General features: G+C 46.1%; 1 protein-coding gene across 41 annotated transcripts in view; it reads right to left on the bottom strand.

The window, feature by feature from the left end:
• Positions 1-7,255: 7,255 nt before the first annotated feature.
• The window catches only part of CLASP1 (cytoplasmic linker associated protein 1), a 170,528-nt gene continuing 155,584 nt past the window's right edge, over positions 7,256-22,199 (bottom strand). For all 41 annotated transcript variants that reach the window (XM_065840583.2, XM_071810828.1, XM_071810840.1 and 38 more), the window contains 3 exons: positions 15,437-15,643; positions 13,077-13,193; positions 7,256-11,344 (listed from right to left, as the gene is read on the bottom strand). In XM_065840583.2, the coding sequence (XP_065696655.1) occupies positions 11,258-11,344; positions 13,077-13,193; positions 15,437-15,643 (411 nt within the window). In that variant the 3' untranslated portion in view covers positions 7,256-11,257. The remainder of the gene's footprint in view (positions 11,345-13,076; positions 13,194-15,436; positions 15,644-22,199) is intronic.

The raw sequence follows: 22,199 nt of genomic DNA, 5'->3' as shown, positions 1-22,199 counted from the left end.
GCTGAAGCTGGCCGGGAGGCTGAATTTTCACTCCTAATAAATAAATAGTCAAGATTTTGAGGAAAAAATGTGAGTTCAGTGTCTGAAACAAGATAGGTTCCCTGGAAGCCAAGCCATGGCACAGCAAACGCTAGGGACAGCTGCAAAGTGGGGTGCTGGAGGACACGGGGCTGCAGATGCCACCAGGGTGCCCCAGCTTGGCACAACCCATTCAGAGCCTCAGCGGAGCCACCGCCCTGAGAGCCCTGAGCATCACACTCCTTCAGCTGCAAAGACCGACATCCATCCCAGCAGCTACCTCAAATGCAGGGCACTGAGCCAGCCTGTCAGGGAAACCAGCAGGGTCCCGTTAGCAATTTTATCAAACTCAATGGCTTTTTGGCAGAACATTTCCATTTTGATGAGTCAGCAGCCTTAGAAAACATCTGCTGACAACAGTGAAGCTCAAGGTGGGTGCGCAGGGAAAGATCTTTGAGACATGCACCTGACGCAGCTGCATGGACACCGTGCTCAGAAGGAGCCATACAATGAACCACCCCACTTTTTGCCCAATTCTCCTCCAGTCTATTCCTTGTCTATTAAAAGAGATGCTCATCCAAGCTGAGAACGACATGCATCAGGTTGAGACAACTGAAGGATTTGCCCACTGGCTCATTCACTCTTTGAGAGTTACTATTCCCTTCACATGCTTGATCAAATCATCAGTGTGTCAAAATGATGCCTGGAAAAAAGTCAACTTTATTACTCCAACTATTAACAAGTTTTCTTTATTTAATTTTTTCTTGCTAAGCCCAAGACTTCTTCCAGCAGGTCCTCATGTTCTTCACACATATTTACAGCCTGAGTGTTGCTTGGCAGGGATGGAGTTATTAGCTCTGTTGGAGAGATGGAGGAGATAGGGCAGGGAATGCAGGCATGGGGGGAGCCAGCATGTGGGAGACTCACTTGGAGAAAAATGCTGCCAACCCCCGCAATCCCCACTCCCTCTTAGCCACCGGGCAAGGAGTTTGTACACAGGGTGCAGGATTGGGTATTCCACGTCAGCTCACAGCCCTTGGACCACGGTTTCACCTGTCCCAAAACAGGGACGTGCTTCTGGACTGGAACGGCAAGACGTCAAACTGGGCTGGGGACCCGCAGCACAGACCGGAGTCATGGAGCCCCTGCCGGTGGGTGGCTTACTTTCTCTTCCCTCTTTTTTTTTTTTTTTTCCTTTTTTGTTGATTTTTAATCAGGATGCATTACACAAGTACTGACAGATGGCAAGTCTCGCCAGACAGGACTCCACCACTCACCTCCCTCTCCCAGCAGCATCTGCGGGGTTGCAGACTGTGGTGGCTGCAGGTACCTCCTTGCAGGAAAAAGCAGGAAAAAACTGGCAGGGAGTGGAAATGAGTAGCAAGCAGATTAGAAACCCAGCTCCTATTTATAGACCAGCAGCCCTGTGACAGGGCCATCTGTTTAACTCTTTCAGCCCTGGGCACTGACATGCCCAGAGATGCTGAGCCAGCCCCAACCTGTGCTGTGAGGCAGCATTTCAGCATGGGGGAAACAGGAGAAACCCCGCACTGGGGCACCCATGGAAGAGGCATGAAGCAGGTCCAGGCACAATGGACCTTATGGGGGGTTTTCTCCAGCAAGGATGATAGGGAGGGAGATGGGGTTATAGGTATAAAGAAGTTTGGTCATCAGGAAAAGGAAGACAATATCCCAGTGTCCTGCTGCAAAAAGAGCCAAAAGATATTTCCTCTATCAGGGAGATAATGAACAGGTTTTAGGGGCAACTCCAACATTTACAGCCTGTTTGGTGACCCCTGAGCTTTGACGGAGTTTAAGGTGATGGGGGCTGTTGCTTTGAGGGCCATTGCAAATCCATTGCCCATGAGTGGCTGCTGATGCTCACAAAGGGCTGCTCCATCCCACAGGAGTGGACTGTGGTCCTTATCTCCTGCTGCTCCCCAACATGGTCACCTCAGAGCTCATCAGCAAGAGGACAGACAGACATCATCACCAGCTCCCTGTGAAATTCTCAGTGATTCGTTAAATCTGTTAGGGCTTCCAAAGGGAGGTCATGCAAACACCAAAAAACATAGGGTTCACTTTGCAAGTGCCCTGTACGTCCAACAACTGGGGATCAAGAATCAAGTACAATATGGGGTGAGTCCCAGCAAGAGATGGTCAGCACACCCCTGGGTCAGCACACACTGGTGCCTTCTCCCTTGACCGCTACTCTACCTGCTGTCACTTACAGGTGCCTTTATGCCATACATAGTCATTAAATACAGAAATTGGGTATTGCCAGTTTGCCCAGCCTCCTGATTTCCTGGGCCTGGATTTCACCAAAAGTGAAGACAATCAGAGACACATCTGGGGAGGGTGAGCTTTTTAATGAAAAAGAAAAAAAAAGAAAAGACAAACCCCAATATTAGCTCTTGGGGTACCCTAAACAGAACGAAAGAGGTGCTTAGCTCTGCCACGCTATGTTCAATAGAGCCCAGTTTATCTGCAGGAGAAGAGACAGGGCTGCAACACTGACAGAGGGTAGATCTACATTGGGCATAGTAAGAAATGTTGTGCAATGAGAGGGGGGGGGTACTGGAACAGGTTGCCCAGAAGGGTTGTGGGTGTATTCAAGGCCAGGTTGGATGGGGCTTGGAGCACTGGTCTAGTGAAAGATGTCCCTGTCCATGGCAGGGGGGATGGACTAGATTGATCTGTGACCCAAACCACTCTGTGATTCTGTAAAACAACAACAAAACCAAACACAAACAAACAACAAACAAACAGAAAACAAAAAACCACATCCAACCAACCAACAACAAAACAAAAATAAAAACGGTGTAATAGCTGCTTATCTGAGAGTGGGGATTTGGTACTTGGCCTGCAACAGTTGCCCATAAAGGAGAGAGCTGAACGAGAAGCTGCTGCGTGCTGGACACACACAGGCACGTCACCACATCACCAGCAATGCAGGTCCTGCACCAGCACACAGACAGCAGGGAGCTTTTTTTACTCCATTTCCCCTCCTGCAGCTCCAGAGGCTGAGCAGCTCCCTAAGGGCGGCTGGTCCAGGATCCACTCCACTCCCTGCATGGAGACGGTTGCACAGACATGAGGCTGGGTCCAGGCAGGTTTCATTGCAATTCTCCATCATCTAAGAATCGATACTTCCTCCCCCAAGCCCCCTCAGCTATAGGCCTTAGCCATTTGCTGCCTCTGCCATGAAGAGACTTTCCAACTGTTCTCCCACTTGCTTGTGTCAATAGCTCTTTTTACAAGATTGCTTTTCTTTACTTCTTAATTGATCAAAATCCTTTCCCTTAGCTTTCTTGTTAAAGGTGGATTTAAAGAGAAGGAGTTCATTATCTCAGGCATTTTTTAGTCATTATGAATTTCATCCCTCTCCTCATTAATTACTCATTACCCCTCAGCTCTGGAGGGCTGCTTTGTCTCTGATGTGTTTGCGAGCAGCTTCCCTGGCACCCTGTAATCCCCCCGGCCCCGCATTAGCTCCGGCTGGTTTATGCTGCCTCTGCTTTCCCCTCCGCTGCTCTCCGTCTCCTCAGCTCCCCAACAAGCTTTTGCCTTTTCATTGCATTCCAAATGGCTCTTTCCTGCTGAGCCCTCCGGCCTCGACCCTGGGCCCCTCAGTGGGTCGAAGCCCCACAAACATCATCCCTGTGCATCGTGCCTGCCCCAAGGGACAAGCGCTCATTCCCACTGCCATGCCACACAGCAAAGAGAGTCACTGGCCCCAGTTAAAGGGCTGGCACTTGAGTTTGAATATAAATAGCCCTTTTTTGGAAAGCAATGGCTTTGCTTGGCCTGTTTCAGTACCTGCCAAGTTATGACAAAGCTGCACGGAGAGTGAAGTAATGTTGCGTAAAGGCCTTGTGTTTAATGGGCCAATATTTCCTGAGCCTTTGGCTGCAGTCAGGTCCCCAGGGAGAGCCCGAAACACGTCAGGATCTCCTGTGCTGCAGTGGTCCAGGGAAGCACAGCAGCTGCAATGGTGTCATCAGCCTCCCATCCACATATGAGCACTGTCCTCGCAGGGGAGAGCCTTGCACGGTGTGGGCACTCGGATCCTGATCCTGCTGCTGAACCAACCTCCTCAAGCCCATTTTACATCCACGCGCTAGCTATAACCCTATATTGTCCATGAATGGATCCATGACCAGGGAGCACAATAAGTCATGGTCTTTCTCTGGACCTAACCAACCACACAGCCAGTGTCTGACGGCAAGAGTCCCCCTCTATCCCAGCCTGATGCTCAGGGTTGCCTTCCACACCCATGTTGCCCCAGTAGCTTCCCAAAAGCCTTGAAGGACTTTTTTTTTTCCCCCATCACAGAAAGGGATGGAGATTTATGGCCTGTCCTCTTCTCCCTGAGGTACGACATGACTTTCTGCACTGAGCCTCCTTCCAGCTCCTGCCAGGGCTGGGGCACGCTCGCCTGGGAAGACCCTTCCCATCCTGCATGGATGTGTATGAAAAGGCAAAGCAGGAAAAATGTGTTGGGTTGGTAAAGGGAAGAGAGGGGTGTGCAACAAGTTGCTCAGGGAGGGTAAACGAGGGTTGCACAAGCAGGCAATTGGGTTGCACAATCAGAAGTGGTGAAATTATTTAACTTATCAATTTACCACTGATCAGCTGAGCAGCACTTTCTCAGGGGTTTTAAGCCAAAACATCTTATTCTTTAACTTGAGTAAATTAGGATAAGGCACCTGGTCCAGGAGTGCAACTCTGCTGACATGCACTGAGCCATTCCTCGGCACATCCCTCCGTGGGAGGTGAGGGGTCCCAAAATCATTTGAGGGGGAAGGCAAAGAGCTGGGCTGCAGAGATATTGGCAGTTCAGACCCTCCAGAACAATGACTTAGGAAGGGTCTGCAAGTGCTTAGAGCAAGCCTTCAACACTTGCCAGAAAACTCCTACCTATCTTTAATTGCTGGCAGCAACTCCAGTCCTTCACCGTAGGGGAGAACCCAGCAAAACCATCTAAGCCAGCAATGACAGCCATTCCTCGCTCTCCATCTGTGAAGCAATCAAGCAGCTTAGGACAACAGGGAACATTGTGACAGCAGAGCTACAAGGAACAGATACTTTGAGGTGGTTCAATAAACAAACACCCTCTTGCCACCATGCTGCATTCTCAGCCATAAAGGACACACCAAAATCCAACACAGAAGGAGCCAGGAGACTGAATGAGGCAATTATTTCCCTCTGCTCCTGTATTTCTTTGGGAGTAACCACTCTGGGATGTTCCTGTTGAGCTTTTCACTTGCTGTGGTTGCATCCTGCAAAACTGTGGCCTTCTGCCATGCAGCTCCTGCAGCAAAGAGGGGTGGCTCGTGCTGGCATCCCCAAAGGGGCAAATCTTGGCACCAAAGCCCATATTTGTGTATTTTTCAAGGACCTCAGCAGAGGTTCAGACTTGGGCAGTGAGTACCTAGATGCATGAGCCAATGCTGGGAGATGACAACTTCTCCAAGAGGAGCTTTGTGCATCTGGCAGTAGTTGGTGATCAGCCAGCAGTTGCAGCTCCACATTGGTCTTCTGCCTCATAACCTGAGCAACAGCCCAAGGGTTTGGTAAAACCCAGTTGCAGGGTACAGAAAGGTGTTCTCTGGAGATGGAGCAGGTAAACACCAAGCCTCAACATCCAACCCTTGCTGCCTGGTGCTCCAGTAGAAAAGGACACACAGACAGCCCTCTGCGTGAAGTCTTGCACAAGCTGCCAGAATGACCTATTTCTGTGTCTGCGGGATGTCCCTCTCCTCACCCCCCACAAAGGGTTTTGCAAGGACTGACCATTTTAAGCACATGTCAGTGCAATGCAGCTCCCTGGCTTGGGTTGTCTAATACCACATTTGCAATGTCTCAGAGTTCAGAGCTTTTCCAAATCCCTCAGGGCTGTAAGTCTAATTTAGGCCAGCATTTGGAGTTTTACAAGGCACAGACGAGATAGTGCTCTATTCATTCCCTCTTCCCTTTCTTATAACCACAAGTACCTGGCACTGCTCAAGAAAAAAAAAAATCACATGGGAAGCGCCCTGGGAAGAAGCCAGAGTCACAGCCAAGGGTGCCTTCCATCACGCTGCTCTGACACACAGCAGAGTCAAAAGAAACCCTGGCAGCGCTGGGGTGAGATGGTCCATCTGCAGCATGGAGACCAATCACTGCTCCTCACTCCCAGCTAAGCCCCTGAATCCCAGTGCAGGAGGGTCCCCGGGCCAGCGCTTGGTGGCAGCGGGAGACACCAGGGAGTGCTGCTGGTGCTGTGGAGGGTCTGCAGCTAGACAGACTATCTCTTGTCTGAAACTTCCAAAAAGATTGTCAAACTTGTTCTAGCTCAGGAACTAGCTGGAGATTAAAAAGTACAGTTTAAAATAAGCCTCTTGCAGGATTCCTGCAGAACCACCATATCCTCAATGCATTGCAACACTCTCCATGTCCTCCTCTGTCTGGGAATCTTCACACACAAAAACTCCCAAAGGAAATTTGAACCTCCCATGATCTCCTGACTCCCTTGCACCCACCACCAGGTATTTGAGGACCTTTTACCTTCATGCTAAAGGAGCAGCATCAAGGTAAGTAATAACTTGAGGAAGCCATTTCTCTAGTGTAGAGCACGGCTTCACTACAGGTTTTCTAAGTGTCATAGTCTTTACTGCCCCGGATGACACACAAGCGTCTGAGCACTCAGGCTCCCCAGTTACTTCAAATTCAAGTTCTTTGTGTTTTGGTACCAGGTAGAGACCTGTGCAGTTTCCAGCACCCCTTCACCTCATCAAACACTTCATCACCCAAATTTCTACTGCCACATATTTTAAAACCTCTGCAATTCTCCTAACAAACCTCGTAACACAGGCATCTTTTGAAGCCCTTGCTCCTTGAGTTACATGACTTTGCACAAGACCATCGGCTTTCAAACAGCAGACGGCTCTCCAGTTTGTTAAGGTCACATGAATTCCCTAAAATAATGACTTCCCAAAAGCTTTTTAAAGCTGACAGTGAACGGCCATCGCCCCAAAAGATCATCTGCTGCTGGGCCTGCTGCTGCTCACAGGCTGCTGCCTGGAGGAAAGAGCCAGCCCACCACACACCCTCTCAATGCATGAAAACACAACAGCAGCAGGGCAGGAATAAAAGCAAATCCTTTACAAGCAAAGGTCACTGGAGTGAGGAGCTGTGTTGAATAATGGATCTGCTTCAATATTTCCTCCTCAAAAAGAAACTCAGCTTCCACATATTCTAGGGCAAACTCAAAAGGTTTTATTTTAAGGTGTTTTTTTTTTTTTAGCAAATTCTATCACATAAATGTTAACAAAAACCATCTGTACAATTGCCATGATACACTCAAAAGTGAAACAAATAAGATATAAATACAGATATGGATGTAACATGACAAAAGCGGAAAAAATAGAAAAAAATACATGCGCATGAACACGGTGCCAACAACGTCTTTTCTCATGGCTGGCATTTTTCAGAGCAGTTTTTATTTCCCATTTAAAACATTGTTAGCAACGTTTTGCTGTATACTACAAAGGTCTATTTTTCTGTCCCTTAATATGTAATATTATGCTTGATAAATAAAGGGGTGGGGAGAAAACGTTTCGATGACAAAGATGCAAGTTACATTACTTATACAGGTTATTGGTAAGCTAGTAATAAGCAATAAAAAAGACAGTCTTGTATTGTATTGTAATCCAGGCAAGCACACATAGTGTACCTTAAGAAAGCCACATGCCTCGATATTTCTGCACTACATGAGAACTACAGTACGTAGACCTGTGGGGCGGATGGAGCCGGTATCTGCCCATGCCCATGGAGCACTGGCGCAGCCAATGGCAGAAAAAACATCCACATCCGAGATTTCGGCAACCTTGCAGCCAGGAGCTGCTGTCTGCTGAGAGTTTTCTCCCACTCAGACTTTTAAAGCATGGTGGGCAAAGAAAATACACTTCTTTTTTCTTTTTTTCATTTTTCTCTTTTTTTCTTTTAAAGGTATGAAAATCTGAAGCCCTGCATAATGGGCAGCAAGAAAAAAAAAGGCAGCTGCAGTAGGTGTCTACTGCCAGAAGAACATGAACACAAGCTTCACTGGTGCGGTGAGGCACTGCCAGCGTGCAGATCTTTCTCTGCAAGCATGTGTGGACACTGTGATTTGCAGCCAGAGAGACCTTTATGTTTGCTGAAGGAAAACAAAAAGAAAAGATTGTACAGCTTGTTGAAGTCAGAACACTGGAGATGAGAGGTGACATTCAGAGCTAGCCCTTTGAGTACTTCAAAGGAAACAAACAATATTATAAATCGGGACATGTTCAACATACTAAACAACGTTACTATGTACATTATACGCAATGATTTATAAATACCTAAGCAGAATGCTCTCTACTGTATACAGGTATAACATACTTGTAGAGTACTCAAAGGATGAACAGTCCTCGACTGACTCACATAACGGAATTAAGTAGCACGTTAATGAGCATCTGTTGACAAACAGAATTGAATTTGATTCAGAAAGTAAGGCCTGTTCTACCATTTGCAGCCCCGAGGGTGCCAATAGTATCGGAAAACATGGGCTTGTCACCGGAGTCGGTGGCAGCAGGTCACAGCGTCGTCTGAAGGACGGGGTGTCAACTGCTGCGGTGGCAGCACACATGCCAGGGTCAGCTCAGGGACGTTACAGTGCGTTCACTCTCAGTGCATACTAACAGGATTTTATAAAATATATAAAATCAGTTGAGAAGGAATTCAATTCCTGGAGATTTGCTACAGTGTGCCATTCAAAACTGAAAAAAAAAAAATATCCACAAACAAACACACAAACAGCAAACAGTGATGGACCAAGCTCCATCACAGCTGGGAGGGACTAACTGCCATCTGGTCAGCTATGCTGACCTTCTGAATCCCAGAACTGGAACAGGAGATGCTGAACTGAGATGGGGAGAGAGGCATAAATACAAAGCAGTTAAGAGTACAAATTGAAAAAAAAATCCAAACCCACTACTAAGAATCCAAACAAGACAGCTAACTGCTGCCAACAAGTTGGCTGAATATTTCCTCAAAAGGGAAAATAAATTTGTGGCAAACTAAGATAATCTGAATCATTCAAAACATTAAAAAAAACATATTCTAACAAGCATACCAAAATATGTTGAAACAAAATGGTCCAGGGAAAGGAAGATGCCAACCACGGAGCAGCCCATCCTCCTCCTCAGAGGGATGGCTTTTCTAAGCCCGCAGAAGGACCCTGGGGGAATCCCATCCACCGGGATGGCATGATTTCTCCTGCCATCTGGGAAAGATGAGGGAATCAGCCCTGCAGCCAGCAAAGGCCTGGACACATCCTGACAAGCTCAGGAGCAGGCCACCTCCTCTGCTCTCGTGTCAGCCGGGAAGGGACCCAACAAGCTTTGCAGTCCAATCTTGCATGGTCCCCAGCAGCGTCAACCCTGCAGGAGCTGGGGCCTCGAGGGCTGTGGGCACCCAGCATCACCTCCCAGCATCACTCCTCAGGGCTGGGGCTGAGACATACAGGGATGAATTGATGGAAAGGGAGGACAAAGGGGCTTAACCATCCACACACTGTGGTACTGGAAACTCATCTTCTCAATACACTACCAAGGTGTCCCTTCAGCTCCCCAAAGGGGAAATGGAGAGACACCAAGAGCAGCCAGGGGCACACATCCATCACCACAGCTGCAGCTGTGAGTTGCAGGTCCACCATCCCTATGTATCACTGGTACTGGGGGAAAAAACGCAGTTCTGTAGATTTGGGGTGGGCATGCCCATCAGCCAGGACCCAGCCCAGGGCCAGACACAGCACAGGCATCCTCCTGCTTCCCCGGTGACAGGCAGGGGCCAAGGGAGCTCACCCTTGGCAAACAAAGGAGTCTCACTTTGGGAAAGGATGGTGCTACAGGGTGTTTGCTGCTGGTTTGGCTCTGTGTCATTAGGCTGCTAAAGGATTTGCCCCATTGCACCCTCACCCAGAGCACCAGCTGACAGCAGTGCCCAGTGAGGGCTCTCTGCACCCCTTTGAAATGCAGAGCACCCAGCAGGGCTGTGTGTGGGGCTGGCTGGGAAGGAGGAGGTTTCTAAAGGCAGCTGATAGCTCTGCAGATTCTTCAGGCACAGCTGGCTCAAGCAGGTGCTTCCACTGGGTCTTTTTGTTCCATTTCAGGTGCCCCTTCTGTCCTCTGGGATGAACATTTTGTAAAAGCAGCTGTGGGGACAAAGCCATTCACCACCCAGTGCCAGTGGGTCAGGTCAGAGCAGCAGATCAGCCCTTTGATGCTACAGACTTCAAGAAAAACAGGCTAACCTCACAAGGCAGCACCAAGATGCAGCCCCGCCAGGTCCTGCTGACCATGGACATGCTCAGCCTAATCCAACACCCACGCACCTAACTCCAGTGTCCCATCACAGACATCGGTCCCAGAATTAGGTCTCAGGTTCCCTTTGGGGAGTAACAAATAACCTGGAGAGTCTTTTGAGCATATGAAAGAGTTGCATGGGTTGGAAGGGGAGCAATATTTACACAGTCAATGAAAGGAGCAAGAGCCCAGCTGTTTGGCACAGCTGGCTGGAGAGTAGTTACAAAGATATCAGCCCATCATAGGTCTGTCAGAAGAACTATGTACAAAAACTCAGATGTTTAAAAAGAACTTTTTCATTACTCACTTGATATCTCTCAGTATTAAAGCATCTGAGGCTGGAATCACAGCCACATCTGCAACGATCTCCTCCCAGAGAGCCCTGCACATTAGGCAAGCTGCAACAGGGAGTACAAAACAGGATCACAAGACTTGTAAGAAGAGGAGAACCCAGCCAGGACGGCTGCAGCCACGGGGAGAGAGCAGGTAACTAGTGCACCGAAAACAAAACTGGGTATGAACTAAACCAACAAGATTTGTTTGACCTTTACGTGTGTCCAGGTTCTTGGACTCGGTTTTAGAATGCTAACCTAAACATATTTCTGAGACTTCAGCAGGCTATACAAATATGTTTAAGTATGGCTTTCTGTTGCTCACTTTTAATGGAAACTGCAACACAGACCTTGATTCCTTTACATTCAATACCAGTAAGATTCTACATAAAAGCTTTTAAGAGACTAAAATACTGATTGCAATAAATATCTGCATGGCCTCCTTGAGCTGATAGAGCGCGCCAGTGAAGAGTAGCAGAAAGGTCTCCGAGAGGCACCGTTGATTGCTTCTAAGTCTACACATATGTCCACATATCTCCATTAACTGTGCGTTGAAACATCTGAAGAGGAACTGCTGTTGCTGTTGGTGGTCTGGGCCCTCTTTATGTACAAGTTTAGTAGCTTCATCTGAAAGAAACACACAAACATCAGGAGAAGATGCCAGGAATAAACAAACCAGGCAAACAAAAGTCGACTGCAAATCTTAAAACTTGCATTCTGTGGTGAATTCAAGTTTTGAGTGAGCTGACACTGAGCTCTTTGGAGGAAACGCAGCAGCTGAGCATATTTCAGAAAGGACAGAGGCAGGAGGGTATGCCTAGTCCTGCTGAAGTTACACACAGGTTTAATGGGGTTTAGAAAAACCCCTTGCACTTCACTTCAGCAGCCATCAGTTCACAGACCTGAACCCTGCAGCCTCCTCTGGGCATGCAGGACTCCCACAGAGGTCAGTGGGGCTCCAAGAGTCATGGTTCCTCCTAGGAAACACCCTGAGCTCTCTCTCCTTTATACAATTTTCAATGACATTTAAATAACTTCACTAATTCGATACAACTAGTGAAGCTGCAGCTGTTATAACGATCTACTTCCTTTGCATGGGTTTGTTACTGGTTTTTTTTTTGCGTTACTCACCTTAGCTCCAGATCCTGCAATGACTCATGAACATGTTTAACTTTAAACATGCAAGCAGTCTGCATAAAGCCAGAATTACTCACATGTTTATAGTTAGTTATTTGGTGGAGTAAAACTGTGGCACCTAGGATACTGGGATAATAAATACAATATTATACGGAGGGATTTCCTAACTGCCTAAATACAATGAGGTAAACCTCAGCATCCATAGCTGTGTCTTTCCAGAGCAATTTGGAGGCACAAGTAATTTAAGGACACGGCAACTCAGTTCAGAAATAAAATCCAAGTGTCCTCAGTCTCAGGTTGTTTTGGTCTACACAACACTTCCTAACCACAAAATAAAATTATTGCTCAAAAATAACAGAAAAAAAGCCCTCTGAACTAAGTAGGTAGTCATACACAGAGATCTATTTCAGAAAAAAAAAATGCAGAATTCATCTTAAAATTGCAGAGAAATATTGGGTATGATGACTTCAAACAGGAGAAGAAATCTTGTGACTGCTTCCTGAGCAGCTCTGAAAAGCAATCTACCACCACCCGCTTAAAAACAAAATGCCAGCTCTTGACTGAAGGACAGAGCTGAATTAGGACTTTGTTTTACTTGCAGCATCAGGTCAGAATTTGAGTTTTGCTGCTAACCTGCCTCCAGGGCACAAAGCCCTTTGAAGGGCCACTTGAGTTTGCCAGTGTCCCAGGAGGAAAGGGACACATCTGCCATGCTTTTCAGAGTGAAGCTTTACCTGCATTTCTACCAGCCCTAATCACAATCTGCTCTCCCACCATTCCAGGCACTCTTTGCACTAGGTTACCTGTGCATCCGCACAGCGCACTGGGAGCTAATTAATCTGTATTGCAGATCTGGTTTTCAGTCAGAGCTGCCAGCTGATCCAGCTCACTGCACAGTCACCCCTGGATGCAACACCAAGGAGCCAAAGTAAAACAGCGGTAGTGGGAAGGACCCGCTCGATGGCAGCTTGCAGTTACACAGGATCAACTGAGACACGGAACCGATCCCTGAACCCCATCAAAACTTGCTTAGTGGGATTTCAAATGCTGGTACTGCTGAGCAAGTGCTGTGCCATTCTAGTGGCGCTCAGCAGGGCGAGACAGGATTTAAGAGGGTACAGGGAACTTGATCCAGAGCTACCATGAAGCCACTGGTCTTGCTGTCAGTCGAGCAAGCCGTTCGGCTGGCAATTATCACACCAGAGCCACATTACTTTGGTACCTTGCTTCCCGTGAGTTGTGCGAGATGAGGTTTCAGTTCTTCTCCAATTACTGAATAAATTGCCACTAGGCAAAATACACTAGCTTTACGGACGCTGCTCTCCGTGTTATCATAACCCTAGGAAACAAGAAAAAAAGGTCAGAAGTCATGGCAGCACTCACATCCTTCCAAAGCAATATACTGGAGAGCTGATGAACATTTTTCAAATGTGGCTGACCTAACATATCAATAGAAAGGTCCTGCTTAACGTAACAGTTTGCAACCTGAGTATTCAAACAGTGGGAGAATACAATCACTCAATATTTCCAGTTTGTTCCTTAAATTATTAGTTATTACTATCATGTTATAAGTTATTAACATCTTGTTATTTATAGCATTAAGCAGCACCACAACATGAGCTTAGGATTCTATCAAATATACACACTCCTGCGTCCAGTTCAGATGACCGTATATTTGTTATCCTGGATGGTCAGGACTTTCTGGTGGAGAACCCTTGTGCTCCCAGCTTGCCATAGAAAAGTCTCTCCTAACTCAAATCTAGCCCAAAGGAAACCGATCCTGCTCCTGAGAGCAAAGCAGCAGATGGAGAGGATTTTCTGCAGCAGAATGGCCTGAGAGTTATATCACTTGGGACATGAAAACCAGAATCCTGTTTTGTGAACAGATATGCTATCCAAATAGCTCTTGGACAGAATAGCTCTATCCAGGCATTAGAAACTGCAAAGTCAGAGGCACCATGGATATTTTCAAACTCTTTGAAAGCACTGGGCTTAAAGACTGTGTATAACAACACTACACACATGTGCTAGTCTGTTAGATGGACTGCCTCTGTAACCTGGAGCTTTTTGATGACTTGTCAGGTAGGAAATACCCCAGAAAATAACAGGTTGAAGGACCCCTGTAAGTGTGCTGGATCTCTGGCAGCTTCAGGAGAGCTCACGCTAGCTCAGCAGCTAGTGACATCAGTGCCATACTCAGGCAGAGATCTGTCACTAAGCAGCCACGCTATGAGAAATGCGCGCGTCGCCTCGGGCTGTGGGACACGGCTCCTCCAGAGACAGGGTGACCTCTGCCGGGAGGAGGCACACGGCAGGGCTGGAGCTGCCAGGCTGCCCGCTAGCAGGGCTGACGTTCTAGCTGCAGGGCCAAAACAGTCTGAAATAACAGCTAGCAATCCCAGAGAGTGCTGAACTAGAAAAGCAGGAGACCTGGGTGAGCCCAGAGGAACATCAGGCTACTGAGGACCAAGGTGGAAAAAAGGCAGGGCCCAGGCCCACAGCAGAGGAACATCCATGGAGACAGGAGTCCTCCTGCTGGGAGGACAGCTGGGACATGGGGTTCTCTGGGTCCCAAGCCAAAGGCTCCTGAACTCATCAGATGACTCTGCTTGACCTCAAGTTTCTCTACGGGCCAACAATTTTACAGCAAAATGTAAGTCAACACAGAATTGCCTGATTCCCAGAGACTGTGATTTAAGAAAAGAATTACAAGAGCTGACACTGCAAAGTTGGGACAAATGCCAGGATGCGCAAGGGGAATTTCTGACTTTGCTCTTGTCCGTCATCTTTTTACGCTCACAATAAGGTAGCTTCTTTATGCCAGTTCTCCACTGAAGTCCTATCCACCCAAACATGTCTCCTCTTTCACATTGTTTTGTTCCTGTTACAATCCTTTCCCACTAAACACATACAAGTTCTCTCTCCTCCCTCACTACTACCTCCTCCTTATTTCCTTCTTGCTTGCAGCCTGATCCCAGCCTCTGGCACTGCCAGCTGCTTGTGCAGGGGAATAGGAGACAACATCGCTACAGCCAGTGCTGAACGCTAAATTCACAATGTAAGACCAAGCCTTAGCACTGGCAAAAGCACAGCTCCCCACCCAGCCCAAGAGGGTTATAAAAGAGGCTGAATCAAGTCAGCAAGTAGTTTGGTCACGATTTCAGAGAGGAAAGAATAAAGGACCAGCCTGCCTGCTGGGATTCAAATTCAAGTGCAAAGTACAATCAAAGTGCAGAACAGCTCAGCAGAATTAAAGTAGACTAAGACATGTATTGCTTAGGATGTACCGAGACAGCATAATATGTGTTTAACTCCTACTCTCAAATTTATTACAGAGCTGCTACCAGCTTGTTTAGGGAGTCAGGCCAAGGCGTCTAATTGCGGAACATACACATAGAAATCTGAGTTTTCTTTTCCTTAACATTTAAACTAACAAAAGCTCAAAAATATAAAAGCTTTGAGGGGTCAAAACTTCATTTTAACAAAATCTGGCCCCAGAGGATCCATCATTCTCAGACCTCAGAAATCATTTCATGGTGGTTTGTGCTCAGGGATGTGCATTTGTAACATGGGATTCTGTACCTGTAACAACCCAGGAATGATATCAGGAAGGAGCTGATGCAATGATTCCTTGGAAATCCTCTCGATGACTTTTGTCTGCATTTTGATAGCAGCTAGGTTAATTGGATAATCTGCAGTCTGAATGATGGGGCAAAGCACCTTGATGCATTGCTCAGGGTGGATGGAACTTGCCAGAGTAGAAGCAGCTTCTTCAGCAGCTCTGACGACCTGCAACGAAAGCAGAGCAAAACTTTACATTAAAGAGGTCACACATCACAGCCAAAACCACTGGTGTGTACAAGGAAAGACTGCCAGGAAATGCTCGGGGATGGTCATTAACAGATCTGCAGGAGGCTCTACCAAGAGGCAGCTGGCTCAGAGAATTCACTTCCTTTGCCTCCAGTGACATCTTTGTTCCAGCCAGCAGTAAGAAGTCCATTCTGCCTAATGTAACTGTGTCAAAGTTGTGGCTAGTTTGAAGTCATCTGTCACTCAAGAGGTAGGCACCCCCATCCTAGGAGAAGAAAGACAATAACATCTCTCCAGCCACTGTCAAGGAACCTAAACCCACCAGCTTAGACTTAATACAAACTTTATCTCCTTAAACACTAAAATGAATGACACCATTGCACCTTTAAGTGTGCTTCTCACCTGCCAACTGCTTGGGTGCCCAAGCAGAGACACCCATGCCTACACAGATGTGTCCTGCCATTTCCTAGCTAAACTATGCTGTAATCTACAGACATAAACAGGCTTCAGGGTGTCCCTGACCAGACAGCTGTGCTCTTGGCACATCTAACCCATTAGGGCAGCACTGGAATTGCTATCTAACATGGAAGAACAAGTGGAAATAGTGGTAGCACCCACCTTTTGCAACTAGCCCACACTGCAAAGCAGTCATGCAAGACAAGGGAGATCATAAATTCAACTCCACTATTGGCCTGAGCGACAGCAAAGTTCATGAATATTTTGCACATCATAAGGTCAGCAAGAGAAGCTGTAAAGGTGCAGGATTTATTTATGCCCTGCAAGTCCTCCTTTCAGCAAAGCTGCCCATTTCTAGCAAGGATCTGGCCGCATTTACACAGCAGTTGGGTATTTCACATCACTTCTCCGTGCAGTGTCTTTCCTCTGAACACAGAAGGACACTTTTTACACGTGTCCAGCAGGCTTCCTGCTGATATTAGCTTGTAAATGTGACAACACCAGGGAGACTTCCAAGTCTTCCGAGAGCCCATCTGGCAGACAGCATCTGCATCCGAGCCACACTTCAGCAAACCCCTGAAGCATATGTTTAACTTTAATAACATGCTGAAGTCTCACTGACGTCAATGGGATCCAAGCGTGTGCTTACATGCTTGTTTGAATCAGAGCCTCTGCAGGTAACTCGCTCCCAGCTCCCTTGGAAAGGGCTGGCAGGGGACAGGGTGTAGGCAGTACCAGCTGAGGGTAAGCCAAAAAGACAAGCTCATCCCTGCTGGCACAGAAAATCGAATGCCACTGTTCTGCAATGCAAGTACCAGACCTGTCCAAACGGTCTTTCCTTCTGGCTTTGGCAGGATAAAACATTCAGCCATCCAGATCCACTTCGCGAAAGCACGTCTCTGAATACTTACATGCGCTCACCTGGTTACGCAAGAAAAATCAGCAGCATTCCCACACAGAGGGAAATGCATTATCCAGATACAAAATGCCAGGTCATTTGGCAACAAGAACATGCAATTATAACAGAGTTTAGCACAGATATTTTGCCATGAGGCATAACACCTGTGTCTTGCAAATCATACCTACCATACAATATGAAAAAAGAAATCTTTTAAAATCTGACCAACAGAGTGAAACAACCTTAAAAGGAGTGGTGGAAATGAGCAAACAGCATCAAGCAACAGGTCTTCTTCCCATCTTTGGAGGTAAGATCAACAAATACACACCAGGAAGTGACAGGAATGGCGCACACTAACAGCAGACACCACAAGTTGTGGCTGTGAAATGCATCCTTTAAATTTGAGAAAAAGAAGGGTGCTGTCTGCTACACGTTCAGACTAGGGAGAGCTCATTGTCACAAAAGGATTAAAAATTAGACAAGTTTACTGAAGGAAACAACAAAGGCCAAAATACAGAGCGAGGCAGGCAGAACCATTAGCATGGGAAGGCTGTAAGCTTCAGACTGCTGGAAGAAGGGAGAACATCCTCAGGGAAGGATCACTGTATGCTTGCTTCTTGCTAGTCACCGTCAGGTGGAGTACCAAGTGAAGTAAATTTTTTGTCTGACCTAATATTATTATTCTCAGGGATCCCAGAAAAATGAAAGAAAACTAGCAAAGTTGTCAAATGATGATGGTAGCTGGAAAAAGTGAGTTCAAAAGGGTGGCTGTGAAGCAAGACATGCAAGAGCCTGCCGTATTTTACTAAAACACAGACACTAAGCTGTGTGTAAGGTATGTCACAAACATGATTTTACCTCCCAGTGAAAGCTTAGAGCAAACCATGGCTTGAACTGGATAGTTCGATATCATTCAACACAGGGCACGTAGCCCAGGAATGCAGATCTACAAGATAGCACTTTGGAAAGGAGAAAAACCTGCTTCTTTAAGGCAAATGCTTAACTTACACTGTATACGCTAGAGACTAGATTCAGCCTGACTTCTGCTGGCATAAATTAAGCTGTGTTCGCTGGTGGCTTCCTTTAAAGACATCTATGGTACATTAAGACCTTTCTAGTGAGTCTCCCAAAAAAGAGAGAAATGGTAATACTTTCACCCAGGTTGCTTCAGGGAAGGAACCATATTCTCATGCATGAAATCAGCGAGGTGTAGCACACAGGTAGGCTGTTCACCTCTAACAATGTATCCCTTACTGCTATAAAAGAGTTACTGGTTTGATGGTTCCAAGAATATGCACATGAAATGCTTTTTGATATAAATGGGAGGGGATATGCTGATGTGCACTATTAGGAACAGTGTGATCAAGACAGACACCTGTCACAGATACATTTCTTTTAATAGAAAAGCACATCGGTATCATCAACATTCTACAAAATTTGCTGGACAAACTTCGGATGACATTCCCACTGGTTTACCTGGTTCACAATGGACTGCAGCCATGGGATCGTGTTCACTTGAGACAGCCAGAACAAGGACTCCATCTTTCGTGCATAATCTCTTTTGCTCAGATATTACTCTCAGTGTATTATGGACATTGCTTGCTGCCTGATGGCTGCAGCAAGTGGCTTGTCTGTGGTCACCTAATCCTGGTCAATGTGCAGCATTCTGAAGAGTTTTGATGGTTTCATTTCTGCTTTGAAGTGACACAACTACTGGCAAATAAGGAAAGAAAACCACACATCCTGACTCGCCTAAGGCAGAAGATGCCAGGTTCATCAGCTACACCTGGCATCAGTGTATCCCTCTGGGACCTCAGCAGAGCAACACCTGTACGCTTAGATGAGAGCTGCACGTGGGAACATAAGCTGGAGTACTTTGCCACAAATGCTAGTTGTACCATCTCTGCAAAAAGTCAGAGGATGAGGCAGTGTAGGTAAAACCATGCTGAAAACTTAGAGGCCTTGTATGCTATTGTGAAACATGCAGAGCGCCAGAGAAGTTTATTAAGCTGAAGAACAAGGTTTTGCTTTCCGGCTTGCAAGGCACACAGCTATGTTTCTGAGCCAATTTTTGCCATCTAGAGGTGGTTAAAGAATGAATAATCTAAGCTGGAGGGGATGGAGGCTTACCAGTACCTAGCCAGGTAAACTCCTGCCCCTGAAGGCTTTACAGTCTGATCCAGACAGGAACAAACAATTAAGAACTCGGTTGCAAAGCAGGAAGTGGACTCAGCAATGGGGAGTGCTAAGCAGGTGAAGAAACAATGTGATTTTTATAAGGGATTCAGAGGAGATGAAGTAGATTAGACTGTTTCTCCTGTGCACTGAATATTTGAAATGTGTTGGGAATTACAAAAAGCACAGAAGCATATACTATGAGACATCAACAACTGCCAAGATGCAGCCCTTGGAAGCTTCCAGCATGAAGTATGTATCAATTAACCTTAAAGACTTATCATTTAGTGCCCTTCTTTAGTAAGCTACATTTTGCAGAAACCTATTATATTAATATATAAATCACACCAGAAGACAGCTGCAAATCATCTTATGTCAGAGGCCAGTCTAAAAGCACCTCAGCAAGACAGTAACAATTATCTACAGTTAAAGGACAGCTGCGATTTCTTCTTTTTCACCTTCTTTTAGAGGGTTACCACAGAGACTGTTACATCCCAATTAGGCATATGGACCTTCTGGATAATACACAACTAAAACTAGATATTTAAGACATGGCACAATAAAAAATACTCATCAGTTAGATATATACAGAGTGGCATAGACAGAAGCAGGGAATTAGCTATCCTGTGATTTTCACGCAACCACTTCCCAAGATAGTGAACTATTTCTGGTTTAATGTGCTCAATAATAAGAAATTATACTCATTTTGCTAGTATGAATCTGAATCAATGTCCTAGCAATGGTTTGGGTCAGCAGACAGCATCTCTCCTTAGTTATGGGTGAGTAACCACACTGGAACAAATGAGTTAATATTAACTAATTGGCCACAGAAAGATGGTTCTCTTCCAATTAACTCCAAACAAAGAGTGATAAAAATCAACAAGATTTAATACCATACACAACTTCAATTACATTCAAATACTCCAAAAGTGAAAAGCATTTACATGTCAACTCCCATAAATATTTACAGTTGCGACTGAAGCAGGCCTGACTCTTCACATCACCCCATTAAATCAACAGCACTGAACAGACTGTTATACTAAAACCAGTATAAAAAAACAGGCCGATGTTAAAAAAGGCACACTAAACATGGATCCCAAACCAGGCTCTTCTCGTCTGTAGCCAGGGGTGCATTAAGTTTGACCCTTCATGGAGGTCTGTGCTTTGCCAAACTCTGGATTTGTCCTCACAAGGCGCGACTCAGCATGAAACTCCATGTACCCAGTTTCTCCAAGCATCCCAAGATACCTGACTACGCTAAGAGTACTTTGATACTTTGAATCACATAACCTGGAATAAAACCACAGACCCTTTTGTTTCAATCCTTAACTAGGTATTAGCACTCAACTGGAGGAGGGGGTAGTATTTGCTATGTGGTGAATACACTGGTTACAACTTGTTAGCCCTCCTGGCCAAGCTGAACAGCAGCAATATTGGAATTTAGGAAGGCACATGAACCTTTTTCTAATTCGCAAGAAACTGCCTCTTAGTACAACAACTTCTTGGAGACGGTACCTGAGATTAAAAGTTCTGTACTGTGCTCCTCTTCAAACTCTTTCGTCTTTGCTTGGTCACTTTGGACTGATTCTCCAAGGACCATACATAACAGAAAATGGGAGCAATAACTCGGGGCAATTAGCAGTCCCTGTGCTGTAAGGGAAGATCAGGTAGGAAAGACTGAAATAGATACAGCTTGCTCAATACAGTCATTTTCGGCTGACTTATGCAGCCTGTTGCATGCCAAAGGATCTCAGACTGTAAAACCAGGATCCCTCCTGTCTTCTACTACAGGCAGAAGCAGCCCAGAAACAAACTGTGGAGTGACATCCCACCAAGGCACTGTTGGCACAAGAATTTACACTTTACTAACTAAATTGTAGAGCAGCTTTCCTCAAAACAGTTTTTAGAGTACAGAGGAAGATTTAATTTTACATAGTCTAAAGACAGTGCATCACTGCCCTTAATACTGCTCTGATTTAGTGAAAATCGTAGAACTGACCACTGAGATCCTCTCTTCTCTCTCCTCCTTCAGCTACTTTTTAGAAGTGCCCTTCAATCACAAACTGGTGAATCTTCACTTAGTCTCTCGCTCAGTAGGACCAAGTCAAAGGGCAGCTCCTCCACCCCTCCTGGAAGGAGCAGTGCTGGGAAGGCAGCAGGGAGACCAAGCGGGAGGGTCACTATGGGATGGGCATGTGTGACCTCCTGGCCCAGGGCTACAAGTCTGACCAACTGCACCATGCTCAAATGGACTCTCAGTTAATTTTTCACAGGCTTAACTCAATCAGCAAGTTCCAGCTACAAGTAAAAGTACCTAAAGCATATTCCAGGTCTATCTTTAGCCTAGTTCACACAGAGACCCACATACAAGTTGGGAAACCTTTCTTAACTTCATGAATGCTGATACTCTCAAGCTACCTACAGGCAGATTATGCATTTCATGGTTCTGAGAGCCCCATTTAAACAGGGATCCAAAAAACCACATACATGGAATGAAAACTCCAGCACCAGTGCCACCACTTAATACTGCTGCACACACAACTGTTTAGCACCAGACAGAAAAATAGGAGTATACCTGCAGCATCCTGCTGTAACAGCTGTCACCCAAAGGGCTCATGGCAGCAGCTGCAAATATGACATTTTTTAATTATGAAGATGCTATGCAAAACCATTGCAAATCAAAGGCATGCTACGTACAGCACAGTAGCTACTTGCTGATAGCAATATAGCTATGAATTATTCTTCTTTAAAGAAGTGCCAGAACTCACATCTCTTCATTCCTGGCTTCAGCTTTTGTTTCTCTGTAGCAAAGACTTATTTTCTCTGCTTTTCCTTATGAGGTATCTCATGCAAATCCTGAAGAACCACTCCATACCACAAGCTTGAAAAACAGCATGGGGAGGACAGAGGCATAAAGTGTCATGTTTTCAACATTGTGCTTTATTTCTATAAAACCCACCAGTTCCACAAGGACAGGTAGTTCTGAAGGGCATTAAAAACAGTGCC

The sequence above is a fragment of the Patagioenas fasciata genome, chromosome 7, assembly GCF_037038585.1.
Source record: "Patagioenas fasciata isolate bPatFas1 chromosome 7, bPatFas1.hap1, whole genome shotgun sequence".
Taxonomy (NCBI): Eukaryota; Metazoa; Chordata; class Aves; order Columbiformes; family Columbidae; genus Patagioenas; species Patagioenas fasciata.
This window is presented reverse-complemented; position numbering and strand designations above follow the sequence as displayed.